General features: G+C 37.5%; 2 protein-coding genes across 4 annotated transcripts in view; both read left to right on the plus strand.

The window, feature by feature from the left end:
* The window catches only part of myo3a (myosin IIIA), a 77,966-nt gene extending 75,569 nt beyond the window's left edge, over nucleotides 1-2,397 (plus strand). The window contains exons 37-38 of the mRNA XM_079863830.1: nucleotides 303-488; nucleotides 665-2,397. Coding sequence (XP_079719956.1) covers nucleotides 303-488; nucleotides 665-779 — 301 coding nt within the window. The 3' untranslated portion in view covers nucleotides 780-2,397. The remainder of the gene's footprint in view (nucleotides 1-302; nucleotides 489-664) is intronic.
* A 360-nt stretch (nucleotides 2,398-2,757) lies between these two features.
* Nucleotides 2,758-22,748, plus strand: gad2 (glutamate decarboxylase 2). 3 transcript variants are annotated; one of them, XR_013820238.1, is made up of 17 exons: nucleotides 2,758-3,436; nucleotides 3,699-3,761; nucleotides 3,969-4,112; nucleotides 4,634-4,867; nucleotides 5,357-5,447; nucleotides 6,091-6,203; nucleotides 6,652-6,767; nucleotides 7,873-7,952; nucleotides 8,074-8,128; nucleotides 8,254-8,370; nucleotides 9,478-9,542; nucleotides 10,140-10,218; nucleotides 10,329-10,478; nucleotides 12,857-12,964; nucleotides 14,916-15,005; nucleotides 19,429-20,708; nucleotides 21,690-22,748. XR_013820238.1 is itself a non-coding variant. In XM_079863808.1 (16 exons), the coding sequence occupies exons 1-16, from the start codon at nucleotides 3,364-3,366 to the stop codon at nucleotides 19,600-19,602; spliced, it is 1,752 nt and encodes a 583-aa protein (XP_079719934.1). In that variant the 5' UTR covers nucleotides 2,758-3,363; the 3' UTR covers nucleotides 19,603-22,747. The 3 variants fall into 3 exon arrangements, 1 of the variants encoding a protein (XP_079719934.1); XR_013820239.1 differs by having other exon boundaries at nucleotides 19,429-21,494; nucleotides 21,690-22,747; XM_079863808.1 differs by having other exon boundaries at nucleotides 19,429-22,747.
* The last annotated feature ends 468 nt before the right edge of the window (nucleotides 22,749-23,216 follow it).

Here is a 23,216-nt window from a genome sequence, read left to right on the forward strand (position 1 = left end):
AGAGTTTCATTCAAGCTATTTTAAGTCATGAAGAAATTTTTTCCCACAGGAAAAATCATTTAAATATGTAATTTTGGTGCTGAAAGATGAGTTTTAAGAGATACAATTATTGACTACAGGGGGACTTTAAAATAATCATTTTTTCTTAGTGTGAAGAACATTTTAATAATCTAAAGAAGCATTTTCCATTATAAAGAACTGTTTGTACATTGAAAAGGTTCAATGGATCTTCACTGCCAATAAATAACCTTTATTTTTAAGAGTGTAAGTACAAATTCATCTGTTTTCTCTGCACCCACCAGCCCCAAAAAGCTGGACAATGATGACCAGTACTACCAGGGTTTGAGCAGCAGTAAATCCACAAGCCTGCCCAGTGACCGACGGCGCTCCAGCAAACGCAGGGCTTCCGCTGAGAGAAGACGCTCTTCTGAGACACCACTGTCCGATGTCCCGAAGTCTGATATTCCTAAAGATCCAAAGGAGAAGAGGTGAAAGAACACTTGCATCATTCAGTCTGTTTAACAAATGCACTCCTCAGGACGTTGACCTCACACTGCTGTACACTGAGCGGCAGACTTGATGAATGTGTTGGAGCAGAAGATGCAGATATCCACACTTTCTTTCCCTTTCTGTGTGAAGTCATGCTTTATCTCTCTGTCCACAGGCACTCGTTCTCTAAAATGCCCTCTACAGAGAGTCAAAGTGAGGACAACCCCTACGACTATAGAAAGATACTGAGGAAGACCTCCCAGAGAAGAAGGCTTATAACGCAGCCATAACCCTCAACAACAGCACTAATGTTAACTGTCAGTGACCAGTGTGGTCAGCAGAGAATGCTGTTTGTCCTTAAAGGAAGAGTTCACCTAAAATTCTGGCATCATTTACTCACCGTCTTGTCATTCCGAACCCAGATGATTTTCTCTCTCGCATGGAACACGAAAGGAGACATTTTGAATAATGTAACAGCTGCTCTTTTCCATGCGATTACAATAATCAAGAACTGAAGCTTTCAAATCTCCAGTAAGCCACAAAGTGATGTTTAATTAATCAAAGAATCCTTCTTTTGAGTCAGAGCTGAATCTATTGAAACGATTTGTTCAGAAATCAGACTGATCCGGTTGCAGAGGTTAACAGATTATCTCTTTGAGTGACGGGTTTCTTTAAGTAAATCAGTTCACTTGGTTGGTTTCTCAAAGAAACGGATGTTGTGATAGTCTTTTCTTCCCTATTGTGACGTATATCCAAGTGAAACGGCTTCTCAGACTAGAAACAATGTAGGACGGGACTTGATTTTGTCTTTTGGGAGTTGATTGGATGGTTATGGTTTGCTATTGGTGGATCTGGTGTGAGTGACAGGTTGCCCCGCCCTCACGCCAGTAAACACATGATCAAAGAGGAGATGTTGCTGCAAAAAGGAAGGGAAGTTATTTTGATTATGATTCAAAAAAAAATTTTGTACTTTTTTTTCTTTAAATATTTTTAAAAAAGATAAATGTGCATGGATAATAAATTCTGCAATATAGCTTTAGTTTAAATAGTTAGGAAAATAGTGTCCAATTATTGTTTTTTGCTGCACAGAATGTAATAATAATAAGCTAATCAGAGACTTAATGAATTGAAGTAATGTTTTCATGGATGGAGCCAAACTCCAGTGCTCTTAGTGCTGCCCTTGCTTGATTTTTAACTCAGGTTTAGCCGTTGATGTTTGTTGATGCATTCTGTTCAAGTCTCTTTGTGAATAGAGATTCGTCTTCAAAGACATTCATAAAATGACCTTTATATTTCCACCAATTAGGGGTTATATTTCAATTACTGTCTCTAATGGATCCTGGATGGTTTAGTGAGTCAGACATCAGCAGGATGTAAAAATATAGATTATATTTATACTTTTCCAGATGCATGTACAGTATGCACTTGTATCTTGTTCACATAATGCAAACACAGGGATGTATGTATTCTTGAAATGTCACTTATTTGTAAATATGATTTTATAAATATTTAATTATTCTGTAATTAGTCAAATGAAATGATAAAATGCATACAATAGTGTACATAATGGTTGATGTTAAACCCTGAGCGGACTATAGTTATAGAGAAATGTAATTATTGTACGAGTTTCATTTTCTTATGCCATTTTCAGCTTCATTTTTTTAGTCTAATCTTAATTCATGTGAAATACATTTTGGTAACAATTACAGTGGAAAGCAGATGCCTAATTTAATAATTGATCTAATAAATGTTTTTGTTTTTTTTAGTTTGATGTTCATTGACATTGACCATGACCATTGCTCATTGCTCATTGGACTGACATTGAAAAAAAAATTCCCCGATGTAACTCTATTGACCTGCTTTTCTATGTGATTTTTCTCGATTAAACAAGGTCTACACATCAACATTAACCTGATTATGCTGTTATTTTCTACATCTTATGATTGTAGTTTATTTTACAATTATTCATTATTTTTGTCTTATTATACATGCAGAAAAAATAGCAGGTGTACCATTGCGCACGATCACCGCACACAACACACACTGACATTGATAATAAATAAAGAGTAAAGAGTAATGTTTTGACTAATTCTAGGTTATCCCGATCATGTTTGAAACTGGGTCTCCAATTTTCACATAAGAAATGATTTGATGATTTAAAAATGGGGGCAGGGATATGGACCACAGATCTGAATGTCATGGTAGAGCGGCCCGGCTGCTCCTCCTGCTTCTGATGTGGTGTGTTCAATATTAGAGGAAAGCAATTACAGAATAAAAAAAACTGTTGTGCCTTCAGCACAGATGCGGGTGGTGCGCCAGGAGGTTCATAAACTAGTGTGTGTGTGGTCACGATTAACGACGCAAAATAGTGTCGTCATGAGCCGAATCGCGTCGGAATTTCTCTGGTGACGTGAGGCGGATTATCTTTACGCCACAACAAGCTTTCGTTACCACTAAAGTTGCAAGTTTGCATGTTGGAGAGTCCGCGCTACGGATTGCTTCGAGTGCGTTTTTAGAAATATACTGTGCATCCTCAACTTGCATTTGCAGCTGAGCCATGTGAAAGAGAATGAGAGTCAGCGGATGCATGTGTCTCCATCAGTGCCAGTGTTTCTCCGTGAGTTCGGTGACGGCTGCTCCAAATCATTGCGCACGGCGCACCAATTGAATAAAGACACTCCGTCTCGGCTGTTCTCCGTCAGAGGGGTTTGAACATCTTTTTTATGAGCACCTTAGAAATTAAGGTATTCGAAGCGTTTGGACAGGTGTGATTGTGAATACGCAGCTGTATTCAGCTCCCGTTCCCCCGTGACGCGCGTCTGGATGGCTGCTGCTCGCGTCTCTCTGGTTCTGCTCTGATCCGCTCTGTTCGCGATGGCATCACACGGGTTTTGGTTTATGGGTGCTGAAAACCCGGCTGGAGACGGCAGTCAAAGTCCGAACACTCGTAAGTGGCGTGGCGTCAAAAGGAAGCCTGAAATTGTGTTTTATATATTAGTGGCTATGAGACAAAGAAATGCGACATTTATTGCGTCTTGAATGCTCAAGGTTATTTTAAACCTTGAAATGTCATGTCAAGTGTGTCGCGTGATAAACAACCGAATTTAGTTCGGTGTTTTAAGGCAGATTCCATGCCATGGATAATTGATGCTCTTGATGGAAGTTTTATGACGGATATGGTGTTTAAATCACGCACTTGGTCGTTTCAGCCAGAGCATGGTGTCAGGCGGCGGCCCAGAAATTCTCCGGAGGCATCGGCTCCAAATTATGTGGTACGTTTATTTTTAACATGAAGTCTATATTTAAGATCTTTATTTGTGCCTCTCACCTTCATTCCTAAAATGTGATATGTAGGCTAAATCATTTATAAAAGCATATTTTCGTTTTTGGAGTCCTGCACGAATAAAAAAAGTAACCATTGCCTACAATTTGAGGTGCTGTTTTTTATTCAGATAATAGAGTAATGGTTTCTCCTGTAGCTTTGTTAAATGTCGGGGAGGCTGAGAAAGCAGCTCAAGCCTCAGTTAAAGCCGAAGATGAGTCTACAGCCGAGAGCTGCGCCTGTAATAAACCCTGTAACTGCTCCAAAGCCACCGTGGGTTTCTCTGATCTCTATTCAACAGGTAAATCACCTCAAATCACATCTCTATCACGGCACAGATCACACCTGAATAAAGGGACAAATTGCCGAGATATCATTGTTATATTGGTTACGTGGTTTTATTCGATTTCTATATGGTGTCAGTAGTTTTTGTTTGTGGTATATGTTCATCCAGACGGCGTTTTTCGTTAAAACTCATTTTTTAAATGTATAGGCTATTTCTTGATTTTGCACGTCGTCTGTTTCAAAGGCTAGCTTACTTATTTTAAAATGCCATTTCTTAAGCTTTTTTAAATTTCATTATTGTGAATAGAAACAATTATAAAAAGAAGAAAAATAAAGAATAAGTTAAATAAAATCGTGCCTGTGCATTGTTGTGTAAATTGTTGAATAAAAAAGGTAGCTATAATGTATCAATGAATGCTTTGTCCTTTTTTTTATTCAAGGTTAAATGAAGCTATTTCACTTTTGCTCTCTGCACTAAACACCACCGTCTGTTATTGTAATGCAGTCATATTTTATTATTATTATTATTATTTACAGATCTTTTACCTGCATTGGACGGGGACGCGAAGACTCTGAATTTTCTGCAGGAGGTTGTTGATATATTGCTGGCTTATATAGTGGAATCTTTTGACAGATCAACGAAAGTGATTGATTTTCACTATCCAAATGAATTGCTCCAAAGGAATAATTGGGAGCTTTCGGACGAACCCGAGACTTTGGATGATATTCTGATCAGCTGTCGCGCGACGCTAAAATACGCCATAAAAACTGGTGAGTGTTTTAATTAGTACGCAATACAAGGGTAATAATATACGATTTTACATTTTTTATATTCAATCTAACATATCTATATATCATCTAGCTTAGACTATACATTATACAAATTGTTTTATTGATTGCCTCGCTTGTAAAACAGATTTTTTAGAGACCGCAGAACCACAAGCGTCAGTTTGTGCCTGAAGGCGAATCGAATCAGATCGGAACATGACGTGATATTAAATGAATGCGTCTAGGGACGATTTTATTTTCTCTGGTGGCATTTTAACTAAGAGAAAAGTGATTTTCGATTTGGGAATTATATGAATGACCAGAAAGATTGATTGATTTATTGCTGTCTGCGCCGGTCTGAGATTCATTTGAGCTTTTACATCAAGCCGCAAGCGACTATTATTAGTGGATTATTAGTTGGGCATAAATATAGTTATTAGACATTAAATTCATTCATTTTATATTTTCCCTGTATGTTGTGTCAATCTTCAGCACATCCCAGGTATTTCAATCAGCTCTCCACTGGGTTAGACATGGTTGGCTTGGCTGCAGATTGGCTAACGTCCACTGCCAACACCAATATGTGAGTGTGTGTCTCCTTCCATTTAAATACAAAGCAGGTTGAGATCATTTCCGTTTTCTCTGCCTTCATAAGCATTATTTTGACCTGGTCTTTGTGGTGGCTGCCTTAACCTCACAGATATCAGTTGAATGGAATAAAATGAAAGGCACAGATGAAATCAGAGCAGCAAATATAACCTCCCCTCTTTCATCTTGTGCTCAGATTCATTCACAGAGAGAAAATGATATGGAAATTCATATTCAGGCTGATAAGAAAATGTATTTTATGTTGGGAGTCAAAGTTTTAATTTAACAGATGCTCAAACATGTCATAACAATGTAATAACAATGTAATAACAATGTAACAGTTTCTGTGAGGGTACAACAGCTTTTTCAGTTTGTTTAATTGGTTATATCATAGAAATCAAATGTATTATTTTAGAAAATATGTTTTAAAAAATCTAAATATTATAAAAATTCATGTCTTGTCAGAATTATATTTCCATCATCGTTTTAAGCTGGCAATGACACACGGCTGTAAAACCTGCAGACTGTTGCAAAATCCCCTCAAACATCAGTTGCGAAACAGGTTGTCGTGACGTTTGCTTGTCGTGACATTTTTTTCTGGCTTGTGTAACTGGGTCATGTGATCTCTGTGCAAACAGGTTCACCTATGAGGTGGCTCCGGTCTTCGTGCTGTTGGAGTACGTCACGCTGAAGAAGATGAGGGAGATCATTGGCTGGCAGGACGGTCGCGGTGATGGAATATTCTCCCCGGGTAAGCAGCTGTCAATCTGAGTGACCTGCCTCATTCTGCACTGCGTGCTTCTGCTGTGACGTGAGCGCAAGCGCAGGAAAAGTCGGAAGTTTTTAGGACAGGATTTCTCTATTTCTCTACTCTTTGAGGATCTTGAAAAGAAGAATCTCAGTTATTTGTGCTGTTGGGTTGTAAAAGTGTTATCTAACAATGAATGTGACTCCAACCACACACATTAAGAAAAAAAAAGTGAAATTATTGTAATTTCTGCACTGCTTTTCTTTGCCCCACTTTGCAAAAAAAAAAAAAAAAGCCTTCTAATTGACTCAGATTTTAGGCACTGATAAACAGATCACAATTGGGAAGTGATGTGGAGAATTAGAGCTGAGAATTAATCTTGTGTAAAAACTGACAGGAGTCAAGCCCTACCTGAGTGATGGAATGGAAGGATTGCTTTATTGTTCTCTAGGTGGCGCCATTTCCAACATGTATGCCATGCTACTGGCTCGCTATAAAATGTTCCCTGAGGTGAAGGAGAAAGGAATGTCATCCGTACCCAGACTGGTGGCCTTCACATCTGAACATGTATGTCCATTTATTTATCTCTTTTTTTTTTTTAACCTGTCCTCCTGTATATTTAATAATTAACAACAACCTGTAGTAAAGATGTTTCTCCTAAACAGCAATATGTCTACTTATTTTTCGGTTCTTGACTCCTAAACAGCAGTCTACTTATTTTTGGGGAGTATTTTAAAGTACACAGAGAGATTACTCCATTACAAATAAATGTTGTCAGTCACTGCACATGACTCAATCATTGGTGTCAAAATAGAAGCCCTTTTTGTTTTAATGCAATAAGTTTTATGACCATTATTATATGACCAGTCATTTGTGAAAATAGACCCCATTCACTTGTCACATTAGAGTTTGATTGACAGGTGATCTGACCAATCATAATGCCGAATCCGCCATTTTGTCTGAGAAACAAACCAGAAAGGAGATTTGACTACAATGCCTCAAAAAGTTTATAAAGAGATCGTAAAACTAATCCATATGAAACAAGCAGTTTAGTCCACATATTCTGAAGAGACTCGACCGCTTTATATGATGAACAGACTGAATTTAGGCTTTTCTTCACATGTAAACATTCATCAACTCACACATCAGTTGTGGTAAACGGAAGCTCAAGCATGTTCGCTTGACGTGCGAGAACCAATGAGGTTCATTCTCGTGTTACTCAGCACGTTTGAGCTTCAGCAAGAACCAATGAGGTTCATTCTTGTGTTACGCAGCACGTTTGAGCAAGAGGTTTGTTCTCGCACGTCAAGCAGGTTTGGTTGAGCTTCTGCAATGTTTATATGTGAATAAAAGCCTAAATTAAATCTGTTAATCATATAAAGCAATCAAGTCTCTGCAGAAAATCTGGACTAAACCGCTCAATTCATATATGGATTATTTTTATAATCTCTTTATGAACTTTTTGAAGCGTCAAATTGGTAAAGAAAAATGTAAATTTTGCATTAAAATATACTCTTGGAAAAAATACTTTGTGAAATATATAAAACAAATAAAGACAAAAATGAATATGTTTGTAACAGGTTACTCTTATTATTAATAATTCCAGAAAATGAATACACTAACTATATTCTGAGCGCAGTTTCTATTATTATTCTATCATTATGCCTTTCAGAGTCACTTTTCAATCAAGAAAGGAGCAGCCGCACTTGGAATCGGTACAGAGAGTGTCATCTGTATTAAAGCTGATGAAAGGTTAGTCTGGATTGTCACAACTGAAGCATTACTTCATGACTGCACGACTGAGAAATGTGTGTCTTAACATAATAAACACTAAACCATATGACTTCAGCTTTACTGTTCTCATTTCTGCCAGGGGTAAGATGATTCCTTCCGACCTTGAGAGGAGGATCATTGAAGCCAAGCAGAAGGTAATTTCAATGACCGTATCTCCATGACCGTCTCATGTGTCTCTCTTCTTGGGTCTGTTTGAATAATCTGTCTGGTTCTGTGGCAAAATGGGCCCTTGAATAACCTGCTGATTTCTTTCTCACAGGGATATGTGCCGTTCTTCGTCAGCGCCACGGCCGGCACCACGGTTTATGGTGCCTTTGATCCTTTGATCGCTATAGCGGACATCTGCAAGAAGCATGAAGTCTGGATGCATGTGGATGTGAGTAGATCTGCCGCCCTGAACTTACATGAACTTCCTGAACGTTTCACCTGTTAAATACAGACTGTGGACTGTGAGCCAAGAGTGATCTCAGTGTTGGCAAAGCCTAAGTATCATTCTCTGGATGCAGAACTGAGGACCTTCTCGATTGTTCTGCATTACAGTCTGTAACATATGGACTACTGAGTGTTGATGCGCTCTATATGTTTTAAGGAAAAAAAGGGATACATAAAGTCAGGGATTTGAACAAAGCCCTGTAGAACTCCTGTACTGTTGAGTAAAGTTGAGCTGTTACTTTCTAAGCAATCAAACTTCTGATTTTCAATTAGTGGATACAGCAATTACCTAGTAACCAACAAGAGCACCCTAGAAACCACCAATGTGCTAAAAACCCACTCCAAACACCCAGGACCACACAGAATTTTTGTGTGCAACTTTTGTTTTTACATGGAAAATGTAAAAATCTCATGATTTGTTACTATTGACCCAGCTGTGTTTGAAAATTTGGCACCGAGTTAATTTAGCAAGCATGCAATAAATGAACTCCTTTTGAAATGTAGCTTCATCTAAATGTTTCCTATTAGAGGAATTACTTTCAATCAGTCTGTGTGAGTGTGAACATGTGTATTCATTCTCATGGACCTGATATTATTCCTCAATATTACAATATAAACGCCTCTGGCATTTCAACAGCCACACAGACATATTGTGGAGGCATGCCGGAGCTCAAACACATGAATCACGTTTGGATGTACTTAGTCTCATTTATCAACCCTCAAGGCAGCAGTTAGACATGTAGGACAGAATGAGACCTGTATCCCACTCCTGTGCAATCTCAAATGAGCTGTGAATATAATGTACATGAATATAATGATGAAAAAAACATAAGATCTGCCTTTAGAAATGTAATAATAAAGATGAGTATCATGCTTTCAGTCATATCTCAAGTGACGCTCGTTGCAGACTCAGAGCCAATTGGGTCAAATGGTTGGAGCTTGATCTAGATTAAACCCTCCTTCCTTTTTTTAAAACGAGAAGGACAAACATGTTCATATTAACACATATGAGAATGTCTTTAAAATGACTGCTGTCTCTGTGCTCCTACAGGGAGCATGGGGCGGAAGTTTGCTAATGTCCCGGAAACACCGGTGGAAGCTGAATGGAGTCGAGAGGTCAGGAATATCTGCAGTTCTTATCGACTAAATGTCTAGTTCAGTCATGAAAATCTATCTGTGGGCTGACTGGTTCTCTCAGTGCTGGTGCCACGCCCTTTTGATCACACTTCTTCATCCACATAACTCCTTATTATGCACATTCTCTGTGCGAGCTATGAGAATTCTTCATTTGATCCCTCCTCGTCCCCAGCACCACCTGTCTAAATCTGCTACGAAGGGTTACTCTTACTTTACCTTTTGCAGCTGCATTCTTAAATCTTTGTCTGAGCATGTTTAAGAGAACAAGTCTTAGTACTTGCAGTAGCAGCGTGACATATCTAGTCCACCTTGACAACACTTCATTCTTATCAGTAAATGCTTATTTCATTCATGATAACTCTTTGAATTTAACATGACTGAGAAATCCACAAACTTCTGTCTGAAAAGTTTTCCCCGTAAAATGTTTGGATTTGATCATTTTTCTATAGACTTGACATTTCACTGCACAACACAGTGCCTCAGGGAGAAATGTCATCTAAATCAAAATACATTTTTATGTACTGTAGTAATTTATTCATTTCATGTGCTATTTTAATTATTTTTATACAATTTTAGGGCTAATTCTATGACCTGGAACCCTCATAAAATGATGGCTGTGCCCTTGCAGTGCTCTGCTCTGCTGGTTCGAGAGGAGGTGAGGCTCTCTGCTTTATCTATCAAAACCAAAACTTAAAATCATTTGCAACAAAAATTTGTTTTATTTTTTGTGATTGGTTTCCTTCCTCTTCTTGTTATCTGATCCAGGGACTGATGCAGAGCTGCAATCAGATGCAGGCCTGTTATCTGTTCCAGCAGGACAAGCACTATGATCTGTCCTATGACACAGGGGACAAGGCCCTGCAGTGCGGCCGCCATGTGGACATCTTCAAACTATGGCTAATGTGGAGAGCTAAGGTATTGTACAGCTTTATGTTAAATGTTGCTTGATATTGCAAAACACTTCTTTTAGCTACAAATAGAAGGAATGCATTGACGTCACTTTCCCGCCGGAACACGTCCCCCCCCATCATCCGGACTGAGTGGCAGAAGAGATGCTGCGTTACTGGATTTAATAGGGGAAACTGCGGAAACGCGAGTAAAACAAACGATTATCAGTTTAAGCTAAAGATTGGACTCAATATAGTGTTCCTTTCAACTTACTAAAGATCCAGTGATCCATGGATGTTGACATGCAGCGTTTCCTGACATTTCTGATTTCGACGCCGGGGAAATACAATACAGCAAATTCGCTTTATATAAATACAATATAGGTAGGTTTAAATCCGAGTGATCACTTATAACAATGTTATATATATCATCATATCAACTAGACCTAAAACTTGCATAGTTTTTTGTCAGTGTTTATTAAAAAAGTCAAATTATGCAGAATATATGATGGTAAATATTTAATTGATGAGTTGTCAATACCATGTATAACAGTACAATATATAGGGTATGATTTTACCACTAAATTCAGCATATTGACACAGAAATGATAAGAGCAAATCCACCTTTCGCTGCCTGGAGTCAGTTGTTTCTATGAATTGCAGCGACCCATTTGCTTCTCTGTTCTGTAGCTTTCGGCAGTCTGTAAAAATATACCTCCGATTTCTTGTCAAATCTAGTTGTACAGTCAGTCTCAAAGCTCTTTCCCATTTTAGACATTTTTTGTGTGTTTTTCGCGGCATTCACGCTGAAATCCAATGCTGCCGCTCAGTCTTTTTGCCACCCAGTGGGTGTAACCACAGTCACTCGGCGTCGTCAACAACATGAGTTATAGTTCAGATAAATTATTGCAAATTATCTAACTATCTCTCTATCTATCTATCTATCTATCTATCTATCTATCTATCTATCTATCTATCTATCTATCTATCTATCTATCTATCTATCTATCTATCTATCTATCCATCTATCTATCTATCTGTCTATCTGTCTATCTGTCTGTCTATTATCCATCCATCTATCCTATCCTATCCTATCCTATCCTATCCTATCCTATCCTATCCTATCCTATCCTATCCTATCCTATCCTATCCTTGGCTAACCTCTCCTATCCTGTCCTGTCCTGTCCTGTCCTGTCCTGTCCTGTCCTTTCCTGTCCTATCCTATCTTAGGCTATCCTGTACTTTCCTATCCTATCCTATAGGCTAACCTATCCTATCCTGCCCGGTCCTCTCCTCTCCTCTCCTCTCCTCTCCTCTCCTCTCCTCTCCTCTCCTCTCCTCTCCTCTCCTATCCTATCCTATCCTATCATGTCCTGTCCTGTCCTGTCCTATCCTATCCTATCCTATCCTATCTTAGGCTATCCTGTACTTTCCTATCCTATCCTATAGGCTAACCTATCCTATCCTGCCCGGTCCGGTCCGGTCCTCTCCTCTCCTCTCCTCTCCTCTCCTCTCCTCTCCTCTCCTCTCCTCTCCTCTCCTCTCCTATCATATCCTAATCCTATCCTATTCTGTCCTGTCCTGTCCTGTCCTGTCCTGTCCTGTCCTGTCCTATCCTATCATGTCCTGTCCTATCCTATCCTATCCTATCCTATCCTATCCTATCCTATCCTATCCTATCCTATCCTATCCTATCATGTCCTGTCCTGTCCTGTCCTATCCTATCCTATCCTATATTATCCTATCCTATCCTATATTATCCTATCCTATCCTATCCTATCCTATATTATCCTATCCTAGGCTAACCTCTCCTATCTTTTCATGTCCTGTCCTGTCCTGCCCTGTCTTGTCCTGTCCTGTCCTATCCTATCCTATCCTAGGCTATCCTATCCTATCCTAGGCTATCCTATCCAATCCTATCCTATCCTATCCTATCCTATCCTATCCTATCCTATCCTATCCTATCCTATCCTATCCTAGGCTATCCTATCCTATCCTAGCCTATCCTATCCTATCCTATCCTATCCTATCCTATCCTATCCTATCCTATCCTATCCTATCCTATCCTATTCTATCCTATCCTATCCTATCCTATATTATCCTATCCTAGGCTAACCTCTCATATCTTTTCATGTCCTGTCCTGTCCTGTCCTGTCCTATCCTATCCTATCCTATCCTATCCTATCCTATCCTATCCTATCATAGGCTAACCTAACTTCAAACTATTTTAAGACAATAATTTAAGTTGACGCTAAGACAAGCCAGCATCACAGTTGCCCTGCCTTAAATTACCCCTGTAAAGACATTTGGGACAGTCGTTTTGCTACAAGGTACAACCAAATTGGTTGGTTGTTCAGTGAGGTATTGTGTTATCACAATGTTTGCCCTCTCTCTTCTTCTCTGAAGGGCACCATTGGTTTTGAGTCTCAGATTGACAAATGTCTGGAGCTTTCAGAATATCTCTACAACAAGATCAAGGACAGGGAAGGATATGAGATGGTGTTTGATGGAAAGGTAAGTCTTATTAGATTATTTTGTCTTACTCTTGCATCATGTGATCAATGATTTTTATTCAGTAGAAATCAAGAAACTGTTCAAGAAAAGAGAAAATCACCTTTCTCAAAAAAAGGAATTAGGCAAAACTACCAAATAACAGGCCATTTCTACTGACAGAACTTCTCTGCTGTTGTTTGGTTTGAGCAAACAGAATGGAATATAAATGGACCGCACATAGTCTGTGCACTGACGCCCTCAGCATATTACACACAATAATGCTATTAATAATGTCACAATAAAGCCACAATAATGGACAGACATTTTCTGTTATTTTTACCGTGAGGCTGTCGCACCACAATTTATTCTAAGCCCTTTCTGTGAAACCAGGCCCATACAACCCACCCGTCTCGCTTAGGGGGGCTCTTCCTGAATAAATAATCTGCAGTGTTGATTAGGCTTTATATTGATGTTCAAAAGTCTGACTGTGTGGGGCTAAACATGGTACAGATGCATACCATTCAAAACGTTTGGGTCTGTAATTAACAACATTAATTAACAGCATGTACTTTCTCTAGGGTTAGGAATAGGGTTTGTTGTCTATTTTAATATATTTTAAAATGTAATTTATTGCTTTGATGGTAAAGCTGTATTTTCAGCATCATTTCTCCAGTCTTCAGTGTCACATGATCCTATCTGATCATCCTAATATGCTGATTTGCTGCTCAAGAAACATTTCTTATTGTCATTAATGTTAAAAACAGTTGTCCTGCTTCATATTTTTGTGGAAACCATCATATATCTATTTATGAAAATAAAAATTCATAATTTAAGTCTTTATTTGAAATAGAAATAGTTTGTACTTTACCATCACTTTTGATCAATGTCCTTGCAGAAAACAAGTATTAATTCTTTCAAAAGAAATCGTACTGACCACATCCTTTTGAACGTTAGTCTTTATTAATTAATTAATTCATAGATACTGCTTTAATATTATTTATTTGCTTTTTATTTTATTTTTTAAAGAATCTGAACTGTGCACTGTGGTTCATTTATTATTTCATTATTTAAATGCATTCAGAATTTAATGTTGGGATGGAAATTAATGCAGTTAATAATTCCTTTATTTTATTTTATTTCATCCTGAATTGTCAGGAAATAGCACATCTGCTAAAGATACAAAACACACAGTTTTTCTAAATCACATTTGATGCCTTTTTAAAAACAACGATCCTCTCTGAATTTAAATGCAAGTCCTGTATTTCTAAGTAATTTTGAGAGCTGATTGTGTGCACTAATTCAGCTAACATGAAATGTTTCACCCTTGAAATGACTGAGCAGTCGTTCGAGGCTCATTTAAATGTAAATTGTGCCTGGTGCCAATGTGACAAAATGATTTGGCTGGAGGCTTCTCAGTGAGCGTGCTCTTGTTGAAGTCAGTGCAGTACAAGGCGAGGAAGGTTGCGGTGTTGCAGTATGATCGAATGACATTTAACAAAACATTTCAGCTCTCGATTTGATGTTTAGCATTCTCTTTTTGGTTCTAGCACAGTGAGGTATGACTCGATCTGTGTTTTGTCTGTGTGTCCCACCATCTGAATGGCTAATGAGCCCTTTTCACTGGTGCATGGAGGCATTCTTCTCCAGCATGGCCCCTGGAGCCGCATAATGGCCATGAGGGCCTCTAATGGACTGTAGTGTCTGTCTATGAGCTACCTGCTCAAGCGCTCAAAGCCCTCAAAGCAAAGCCTTTTGATTGAATAGATTACATGGCTGCTTCCAAACTGACAGCGACAAAATTTCCCATTATGGCCCCAGACGGCTCCTAATCGAATATTCCGTCACGGATCTTTAATGGACTCCCCAGAGTGCTCTATTTATGCAAGCGTGTGTCGTACGTTAAATTGCGTGATGGGTGTGTGTGTTGCGTGAACGTACGCTGATGCTATCTGATTGTCTCGTGTCCTTGCAGCCTCAGCATACCAATGTGTGTTTCTGGTACCTTCCACCGGGTGTGCGCAACCTGGAGGACAAAGTGGAGAAGACGAAGCGTCTGCACAAGGTGAGAAAACTTCGATTCAATCAATGGATGTGAACTGAACTCATTTCAATGGTACATTGCCGTAAAAAAAGAATATTACGCTTAATGCTCGTTTTGGGAGTTTTAAAAGATACCAAGGTCATTTAAACAAACCCAAAAACAAATTTAACATTGAGATATCAGGTTGATACTGCATGCTATTATCTTATAAGAACGGATTATAAGCAAAAGAACAAACAATCCTCCATTAGCCTATACAGTATAAATAAAATATATATTCAATTTGTTGAATTTATGCAGAATTTCCATATGCCAAGTAACTCAAAATGGTTACATATGTGTGCTGTGATACAAAAGGAATTAAATTGAATAGTATTTATCTATTTTCTTTTTCTATCTATCTATTTTTTTTTCTATCTATCTATTTTTTTTTTCTGTTTAGATGTTGTGTAGGGCAGAGAAACATCCCTTGTGAAAAGAAGTGTGCTTAAATGAATGTGCTCTTGTAGTGTACTTAAAAGTGTACTTAAAGAGAGTACACTTTCATGACTATGTTTTTTAACACACTTAAGTACACTTTTGTAAAGTTTGCTTTGTGATAATGTCAAATTAATATAGATAAATAAAGTGCATTAAATCATTATGTTTTTATCATTTGTCATGCTTTCAAGAAACACATTTATAATATACTAAAGCACATGCGAAGTACCTGATTATAATTTTAACTGTATATTATTCAGTATTACATTTAAAGTTTATATATTTTAAATGTACTAATTTGGGACTTCGTCATGACAAATGTACAATTACAACTATAAATACATTACATACAATTTTCAGTAGAATTGACATTAAAGTATATTTTAGTTTACCACAAATGTTTGTCAGTGCATACAGCAGTACTTTAACCATATTTCAAAGTCAATTACATATAAAGATGTGCTTAATTCCTATAAGTGGGTCAAAAAAGCAATCTAAAGACCAGCGAATTGCATTAAATATAACTTTAAACTTTAAAAGAATATACTTAATTGCATTTTAATTGGAATGAAATGAAAATGTGTTAATATTTCCATAATTAGTACTCTTCTTAAAAGTATGTTAAGTGTATGTCTTTTTCATGAGGGATATTAAAATATTCTAAAGGGAAATTATGGTAATTTTAAAATGACTGTTATAGCACTTGGGCCCCAAACATAATAATAAGTCTCAGCACAGACAGTTAAGGTGATGTCTGTTTGTAATGTCTAGATGATTCAAACCAGAAAAATATTTAAAATGACAACCCTGCAGTGATGTCACTGTAGGAGGAGGGGCTGTTCATCAGGTGTCCTTTCATTGGCTGGCTGCTCTTCAGTCACTCCCATGCAAAGCTATAATCGGCAATTAGGCCGAACAGATGGTGCACGTGCTACTCATACAAAGAGGTTCTCTATCTAACACTACCCACAAACCACTCCTCATATACCTGAAACTAGAACGCTCATGCTCTATCTGTTACAAATGATAGAAACTGGTTTCTGGAGACTCTCGGGTAACAGGATACACACATATGTTTGCAGGGAAAACAGTTTTTTTTTTTTTTTTTGTCTTTTAGACCTATGAAAAGACACTACTGGACAGGTTCCAGTATATCAAGGCTTGTTTCATAGAGATGGAAGGTTATGTAGGTGTTGGACACAGGCCGGCTGGTAATATCTGGAAACCTGCAACAGATTTGAGGGGAAGTGAATGTAATTATGTGGTGATGAGTGACTGTGTGTCTTTTATTCAGATTACAGTCCCACATACTGTCCAATGTTGCTCTAATCAATTCAGTTCTGCTCAAGCTAAGCCTAGTGACAACATGATGAGGATGTATGCTTGCAAGAAAGCACTGTATTTATATTCCTCAAACATTCTGGACAGGGTTTGGTCTAAAATATAAAGATTCTTCAATGAATTTAGCTTGAACTGCTTAACATAGAGACTTCACTTTGACTCAAAAATAATTGTCTATCAACTCTCCCATTGATACTACTTATATTATTAAATGTACATCCAAATAAATGCAAAAAAATATTTTATGCTTTGAATTATGTTTTCAAAGTATTGAGCCCCTAAAGGAATGGAAAAAGAAAGAAAGAAAGCAAATCATTTGCAAGAGAACACAAAAAGCACTGACATATAATTTTTCCTCCCATCTTATATTTCCCTTTAGGTGTTCCGTATCAAAGACTTTCTCAAGGATAATTCACCAAAAATGAAAATTGTCATTATTTACACACTCTCATGTTGTTACAATCCTGTGTGACTTTCTTTCTTCTGTGGAATATAATATATTTTCAAAAATGTCTTTGTGTTATTTTGTCCATATGAAAATCAATGGGGTTCAGTGTTATTTGGGATCCCGTTGACTTTTATTGCATAGACAAAAACAGTTGAAACAATTGTGGAATGACATGAGAGTGAGTAAATAATGACAGTATTTTAATTTTTGGGTCAGTATATTAATTAGTATTTCTTTGAACATGACACTTTTAGCAGTTGTCTTATTGTATTTGCTTAAATATAACTTTTTTGGGTCACACTTTAGTTTAGGGTCCAATTCTCACTATTAACTAACTATTATCTACAACTTTTGCCTCCTAATTACTGCTTATTAATAGTTAGTAAGTCAATTTAGTTTAGGTATTGGGTAGGATTAAGGGATGTAGAATATGGTCATGCAGAATAAGGCATTATGTACTAATAAACAGCATATATCCTAGTAATATGCATGCTAATAAGCAACTAGTTAAAAGTGAGAAGTCAAGTAAAGTCACCTTCATTTATATAGCGCTTTTAACAATATATATTGTTTCAAATTACAGTAACAGAGATTGTTTTGGCTTTACAACAGCTCTAGAATAAAGTTATTGTCCAGCTAAAATTAGTTTTGATCACTTCCGTTGCAAAGTTCATTAGTTATTAACATAGGGGCCGCTTACACAACACCGTTCTAACAGAAAATCCTGGGGTGTTCCGGCCCGCTCATTCGCCTGGTGGATCGAGAACCCAAACCTTGAAATAGGTTCCAAGGTGCAAGCGTTGAAAAATCTTGAAAAAAAAAGTTATCATCTCTGCGTAAACTTAAAAAACGTTAACCTGTGAAAACGCTGACGGCGTGCACATCCGTATTACGTGTTCAGTCCATAGGTATGCGTGTTTAAATATATGTGAGCAGGCGTGTAGTCTTTCTTTACAAATTGACATCAACAAACTACTTGTCTGGCCTTAAAAATTCATAATACAGTTTTTTTTTTTTTTTTTTTTTTTTTGTCGTTTCCGCGTAGCCATGTGAACTGGAATCATTTTGACAATGTTTTATCTGTACGGAGGTAAAGGGAAGGGAAGGAAGCCTTCACAGGGAAGAGACTAGTTGACACTTCAGGACTGAAAGTTTTTAAGTTTTTAAAACGTAAATATACTGTACATATACACTAACATTCAAGTCTGAGGTCAGTACTTTTTAAAAAAAATGTATTTAGCTTTTATTTAACAAGGATGCATTAAATTGGTCTAAAGTGTCAGTAACAATTTATATTTCAAAAGTATTAAGCAGCACAGCTGTTTTCAGCATTGATAATAATAATAAATGTTTCCTGTAAATCAGCATATTAGAATGATTTCTGAAGGATCATGTGACACTGAAGACTGGAGCAATGATGCTGAAAATTCAGCTTTGCTGCCACAGGAATAAAATACATTTTAAGAAATGTTAAAATAGAAAACAGTTATTTTAAATTGTAATATCATTTCACAATATTACTGTTTTTACTGTATGTTTTGATCAAATACATTCAGCCTTGGTCTTCAAAAACATTTTTTCTGAACCCAAACTTTTGAACAGTAGTTATACAGTATATATACACATATAGACAGGGTTTTCAAAGAATATTTTAGTAACTACAAAAGTTTGCCTCCAAGTTATGCACTGAATAGAATTCAGAAGTCGCCTAAGGTAACCACGGCAACAAATCAATAGGCTGCTCAAGCGTTACCGTTACGATCAATAACAGACAGCGCATCAACAAAGCACAAGTACTGCCGTCATTTAGTGCTTTATTATAGGTTTATACTTTTCAGTGAGTTGGAGATGTACTGTTAGTGGTGTTTATTAAGGTGAGGAAAAAAAGACTTACATGAAGCAGAGACCCGTCATATCGAGACACCAGACCATCATAGAGACTCTTTTGACTTGGACCAGTTAACAACCACCTATAGTGGCACGCTAGCAACCAGCCAGTACCACACAGCACGATGTTAAAAGGTACACTGAACACTTTAGGAACCGTATAACAATGCCATGAAAACCACCAACAGTAACCAGCAAGTTTTGCAAGGGCAAACTGTAAAAATTTCGAAAGACGTGAAGCACAAAGCATGTCGTCATTCCCAAAGCTAATAAAATGTTCTCTCACAGGTTGCCCCTGTAATCAAAGCCAGAATGATGGAGTATGGAACGACCATGGTGAGCTATCAGCCTCAAGGAGACAAGGTCAACTTCTTCCGAATGGTCATCTCCAACCCAGCCGCTACCTTTGAAGACATTGACTTCCTCATTGAAGAGATTGAGCGACTGGGGCAGGATCTTTAAAAACTCACTGCACCAAAACCTGTTATTCTTGTGTCCCTGGATGGATCGAATATTTGTTGTGAATGTAACGGTAAATCTTTGATTCCTCTTCTCCAAAGTCACATAAAGATAGTATGATTTTAAAAAATGACAATATGAAAATATCTAGACTTTAGTATTGTAGCGTTGTTGTGGGCTTCGTGGTCCAAAGCCCTGTAAAAGTGTTACCGTCTGCTTTTACTGTCTATCTTAGTGTCTTTGACATGACTTTGTTTGTTTACATGTGTTTAATGAATATGAATATGAAGAGGTATTTGCTTCTATTCAGTGCAGGTCATAAGTTTCTATTTGACTAGTTATTCAAAGTGCCAGGTTTCGTTAATATATATGACTATATTATAATAGTAAAGACACATAATTGTCCAAAAACACTTCATCATACCTTAAGCTTTTGCAATCACAGACAATGTGTGACTTATCTTTTATTGATATGTCTAGATTCAGAAGAGTTTTGAGCTGTTGAGTATTGAGTGTGACCAAGAAGTTCATAAATAGTTGAAGGTAATTAAAGTATGCGCAAAAATAAGCACAAATATAATGTTTGACTGTGCTGGAAAGTCATTTTATATAGACATGTCTATGTTGACAAAAATGTAACTTAAACATTTAAAATTTGTGTCCTTGAATTATAAAATTATAATAATGAAAAAGGACAAAAATAAATTAAAATGTATCTTCCCAGAAACCCCCCGACAAATATTCTTGACTCATCCTATTTGCAGGATAAAATGCCCTTTAAAATGAGAATTTCTCTTCCCTCTAATAGCATGTGCAATTGACTAAGAATAGTTATTTTAAGAATTTTAAGAATATTCTTGGAAAAGTGCGATAAAACAGCATTTGAAAGGCAGTTATTCTTGGAAACTCGTTGTAAACGTGGCGCTGCCCAGGTAAATGTAAAATAAAAAAGAAATCAAATATTATTTAATACACAACAATAGCACATGCACATTATATGCTGTATTTAAATTCAAACAAATTTAGTCTAAACGTGTAGTAACATGCTTTTCTACATACATAATAGCAATAGATTTCTTAATTTACCGACCCGTTCATGTACTTAATTAGCTTTCTTATACAGAATTATAGATATTTCAGGGTATTAACAGAGCTAAATTTAATGTTATAAATAAACTCCAAAAAGAAAACAACACATAAGCATAATAGGGATCTGCCCTAGTGTAAATAGACTTTTAAGATGTTCTTGATCAATTACATATCTATGTGAATACATCACTGTACTGTATATAAGGCAGAGTCTATTTGTGTGGTAAAAAATATATATTATTTTCTCTATTCAACAAATATTTAATCATAAATGGTTGTGTGCGCGTGTCAGATGTGTTGAATATGATGACTTATGTAACTGCAAAGATATGTGTATGAAGGAACTGGCTTTAAATCCACTTGAAGCCACTGCATTTTAACATACTAACTTGAAATGATTATTATAGCACATTTCGGTAGTTATGAGAGCCATTTCTGAACCAATACTGGTTGTATTTGTGCCCAAGTGATAAACTTGACATCCTGTGCCGATTTGTATTTTTGTGTGTTTGTAACTGTATTGCCTTAGTATTAATTGCCAGTATTGTCTAGTTCTCCTGAAGAGGAGCTTGTGCACTTTAGCTTATATGTATGATGATCTGTCCAATGGATGTTCATAGTTTGATGTATTAAGAAACTGAGCGTTGTCTGAATGTGTCCCAGCTTGGATGTTCGTTTCAGGATGAGAGTTGCTTTATAGATGAAATCCTTGGTAGATTTGCTAATGCTATACATTACTACCTGTATCCTTGCAGAACGTAACAGTCAACCTTGCTGAAAAACCAACACTATCTCATGACCAATTCGTACGAGTGAGTAAAAGGTGGCTAATTCGTATGAACGCCTACGACCTCACACGTATGCATTCGTATGATTTGTCTAGGTTTAGGGGCGGGGTCAGGTGTAGGTTATTCGTACGAATTCATACGAATTGGGCAACTCTTACGATATGTACGATTTAGCAAAATTCAAATGAGGTCTTATGAATTCGTACGAATTAGCCACCTTGTAAAATTCGTGCCAAAATTGCCATGAGATCGGGTTGGATAAACACAACTGAACCCAGCCTTATCTGGTCTGAGCCAGTTTCCCAGTCTAGTCAGGGTGGAAGTCCAACTTCAACCAGCTAACAACTGGCTAGTTTAAGTTGGTTTTTCAGCATGGAAGGAATGCTAAGTTCGTAATATTTGAGATATGAGTGTCCTTTCATCGGATCGACAAGCTGTGTCACATGGTTTGTGTATTTTAAGCTGTTGTAATCATGACAAACGCATTGACATCCTCAACGTGGTAGTCTTGGAACGCCCACCGTGCCGTCTTTCCCCGCTGCTGCTGCTGCTACAAACCTGCTCTCTTTGCACGTGCATGACCGCTTTGCTTTCCGAGCTTGTGAAATACAATCCCAGATATTCATATATATATATAGTGTAACCTGGTGTTAGTTTTAGTGGCAAATGGATAGCTTAGCTTCAAATATATAGTACACTGTCGCTAGCTTGCTCACTCTATATTAGCATTACCCAACGTATTTATCTGCTAAGCAAGCATGTTCTGTGTGGCTAGAAGTTGTATGCTTTTGCAACCGTATCTCTATCTTTCTCTCTGTCTATCGCTTTTCCGCAGCTTTAATACTAGTGTGTGTAGTTTCTTGGCATGCCTCTGTATAAGCATATTCAAAGTCTCAATGTTTCTCTATCGCACTCTCTCTTCTTCCTGTGTGTCTTTCTCTCTTGCTTTGCCCCGTAGCAGCTCTCAGACCTTTAAAAGCAGTGTTTTCCTGCTGTTTCACGGCTACCCATCATGTCCATCAGTTTGTCAAATGAGGAACTCATGTGTTGTCACAAACCTGACCGAGTTCAGGGTCATCCATGTGACTGGGTGAAATCATTTTTTTTCTTTGTCACTCAACATTGCTTGAAAGAAAAGTGATTATCTGAGGAACTGACGTTCAGATGAAAGTTATAAACTAGTGTGTTGAAATTATATAGAGAGAGGCAGATAACAGATCCTCTTGAAATGTGTTTTACTTTCATGGGAAACACCAATAAATGTTACTGCCAAACAAGCCTGTCTGGATTTTTTATGAAACCTCATCTCTTGACTGTTTGAAAGACAGCGGGCTCTTCTGACCAAGCATCCTCCCAGAATACCTTAGGCCCTGTTCACGGCTGGTATTAAGATGCGTTTCAGTCGCTCGGATCACAAGTGGATGACGCTAAATACAGGGGTAAACAAGGTCTAAAACGTTTGAAGCTTGCCCACTTTCAACCACTTCCTGAGGTAGTCAAAAAGCATTCGACCGGATTGCTTTTGTAGTGTAAATGCTCATGTGGTCGAATGCGTTCGAACAGCCACAAAAGACCTTCTACTCTCCGCCTACTGATTTAATGGATAAACATTATGGGAAGCGCACTAGCCAGACAGGATTTAAACTTGTCTTTTGTAGACCCAAGTTTGGTTTGAAGATGAAAAACATACCAAGCACAATGTTCTCTCACCATTCCTGATTTCTAACACACACTCACAGC

Source organism: Squalius cephalus, assembly GCF_949319135.1.
Source record: "Squalius cephalus genome assembly, chromosome: 25".
Classification (NCBI taxonomy): domain Eukaryota; kingdom Metazoa; phylum Chordata; class Actinopteri; order Cypriniformes; family Leuciscidae; genus Squalius; species Squalius cephalus.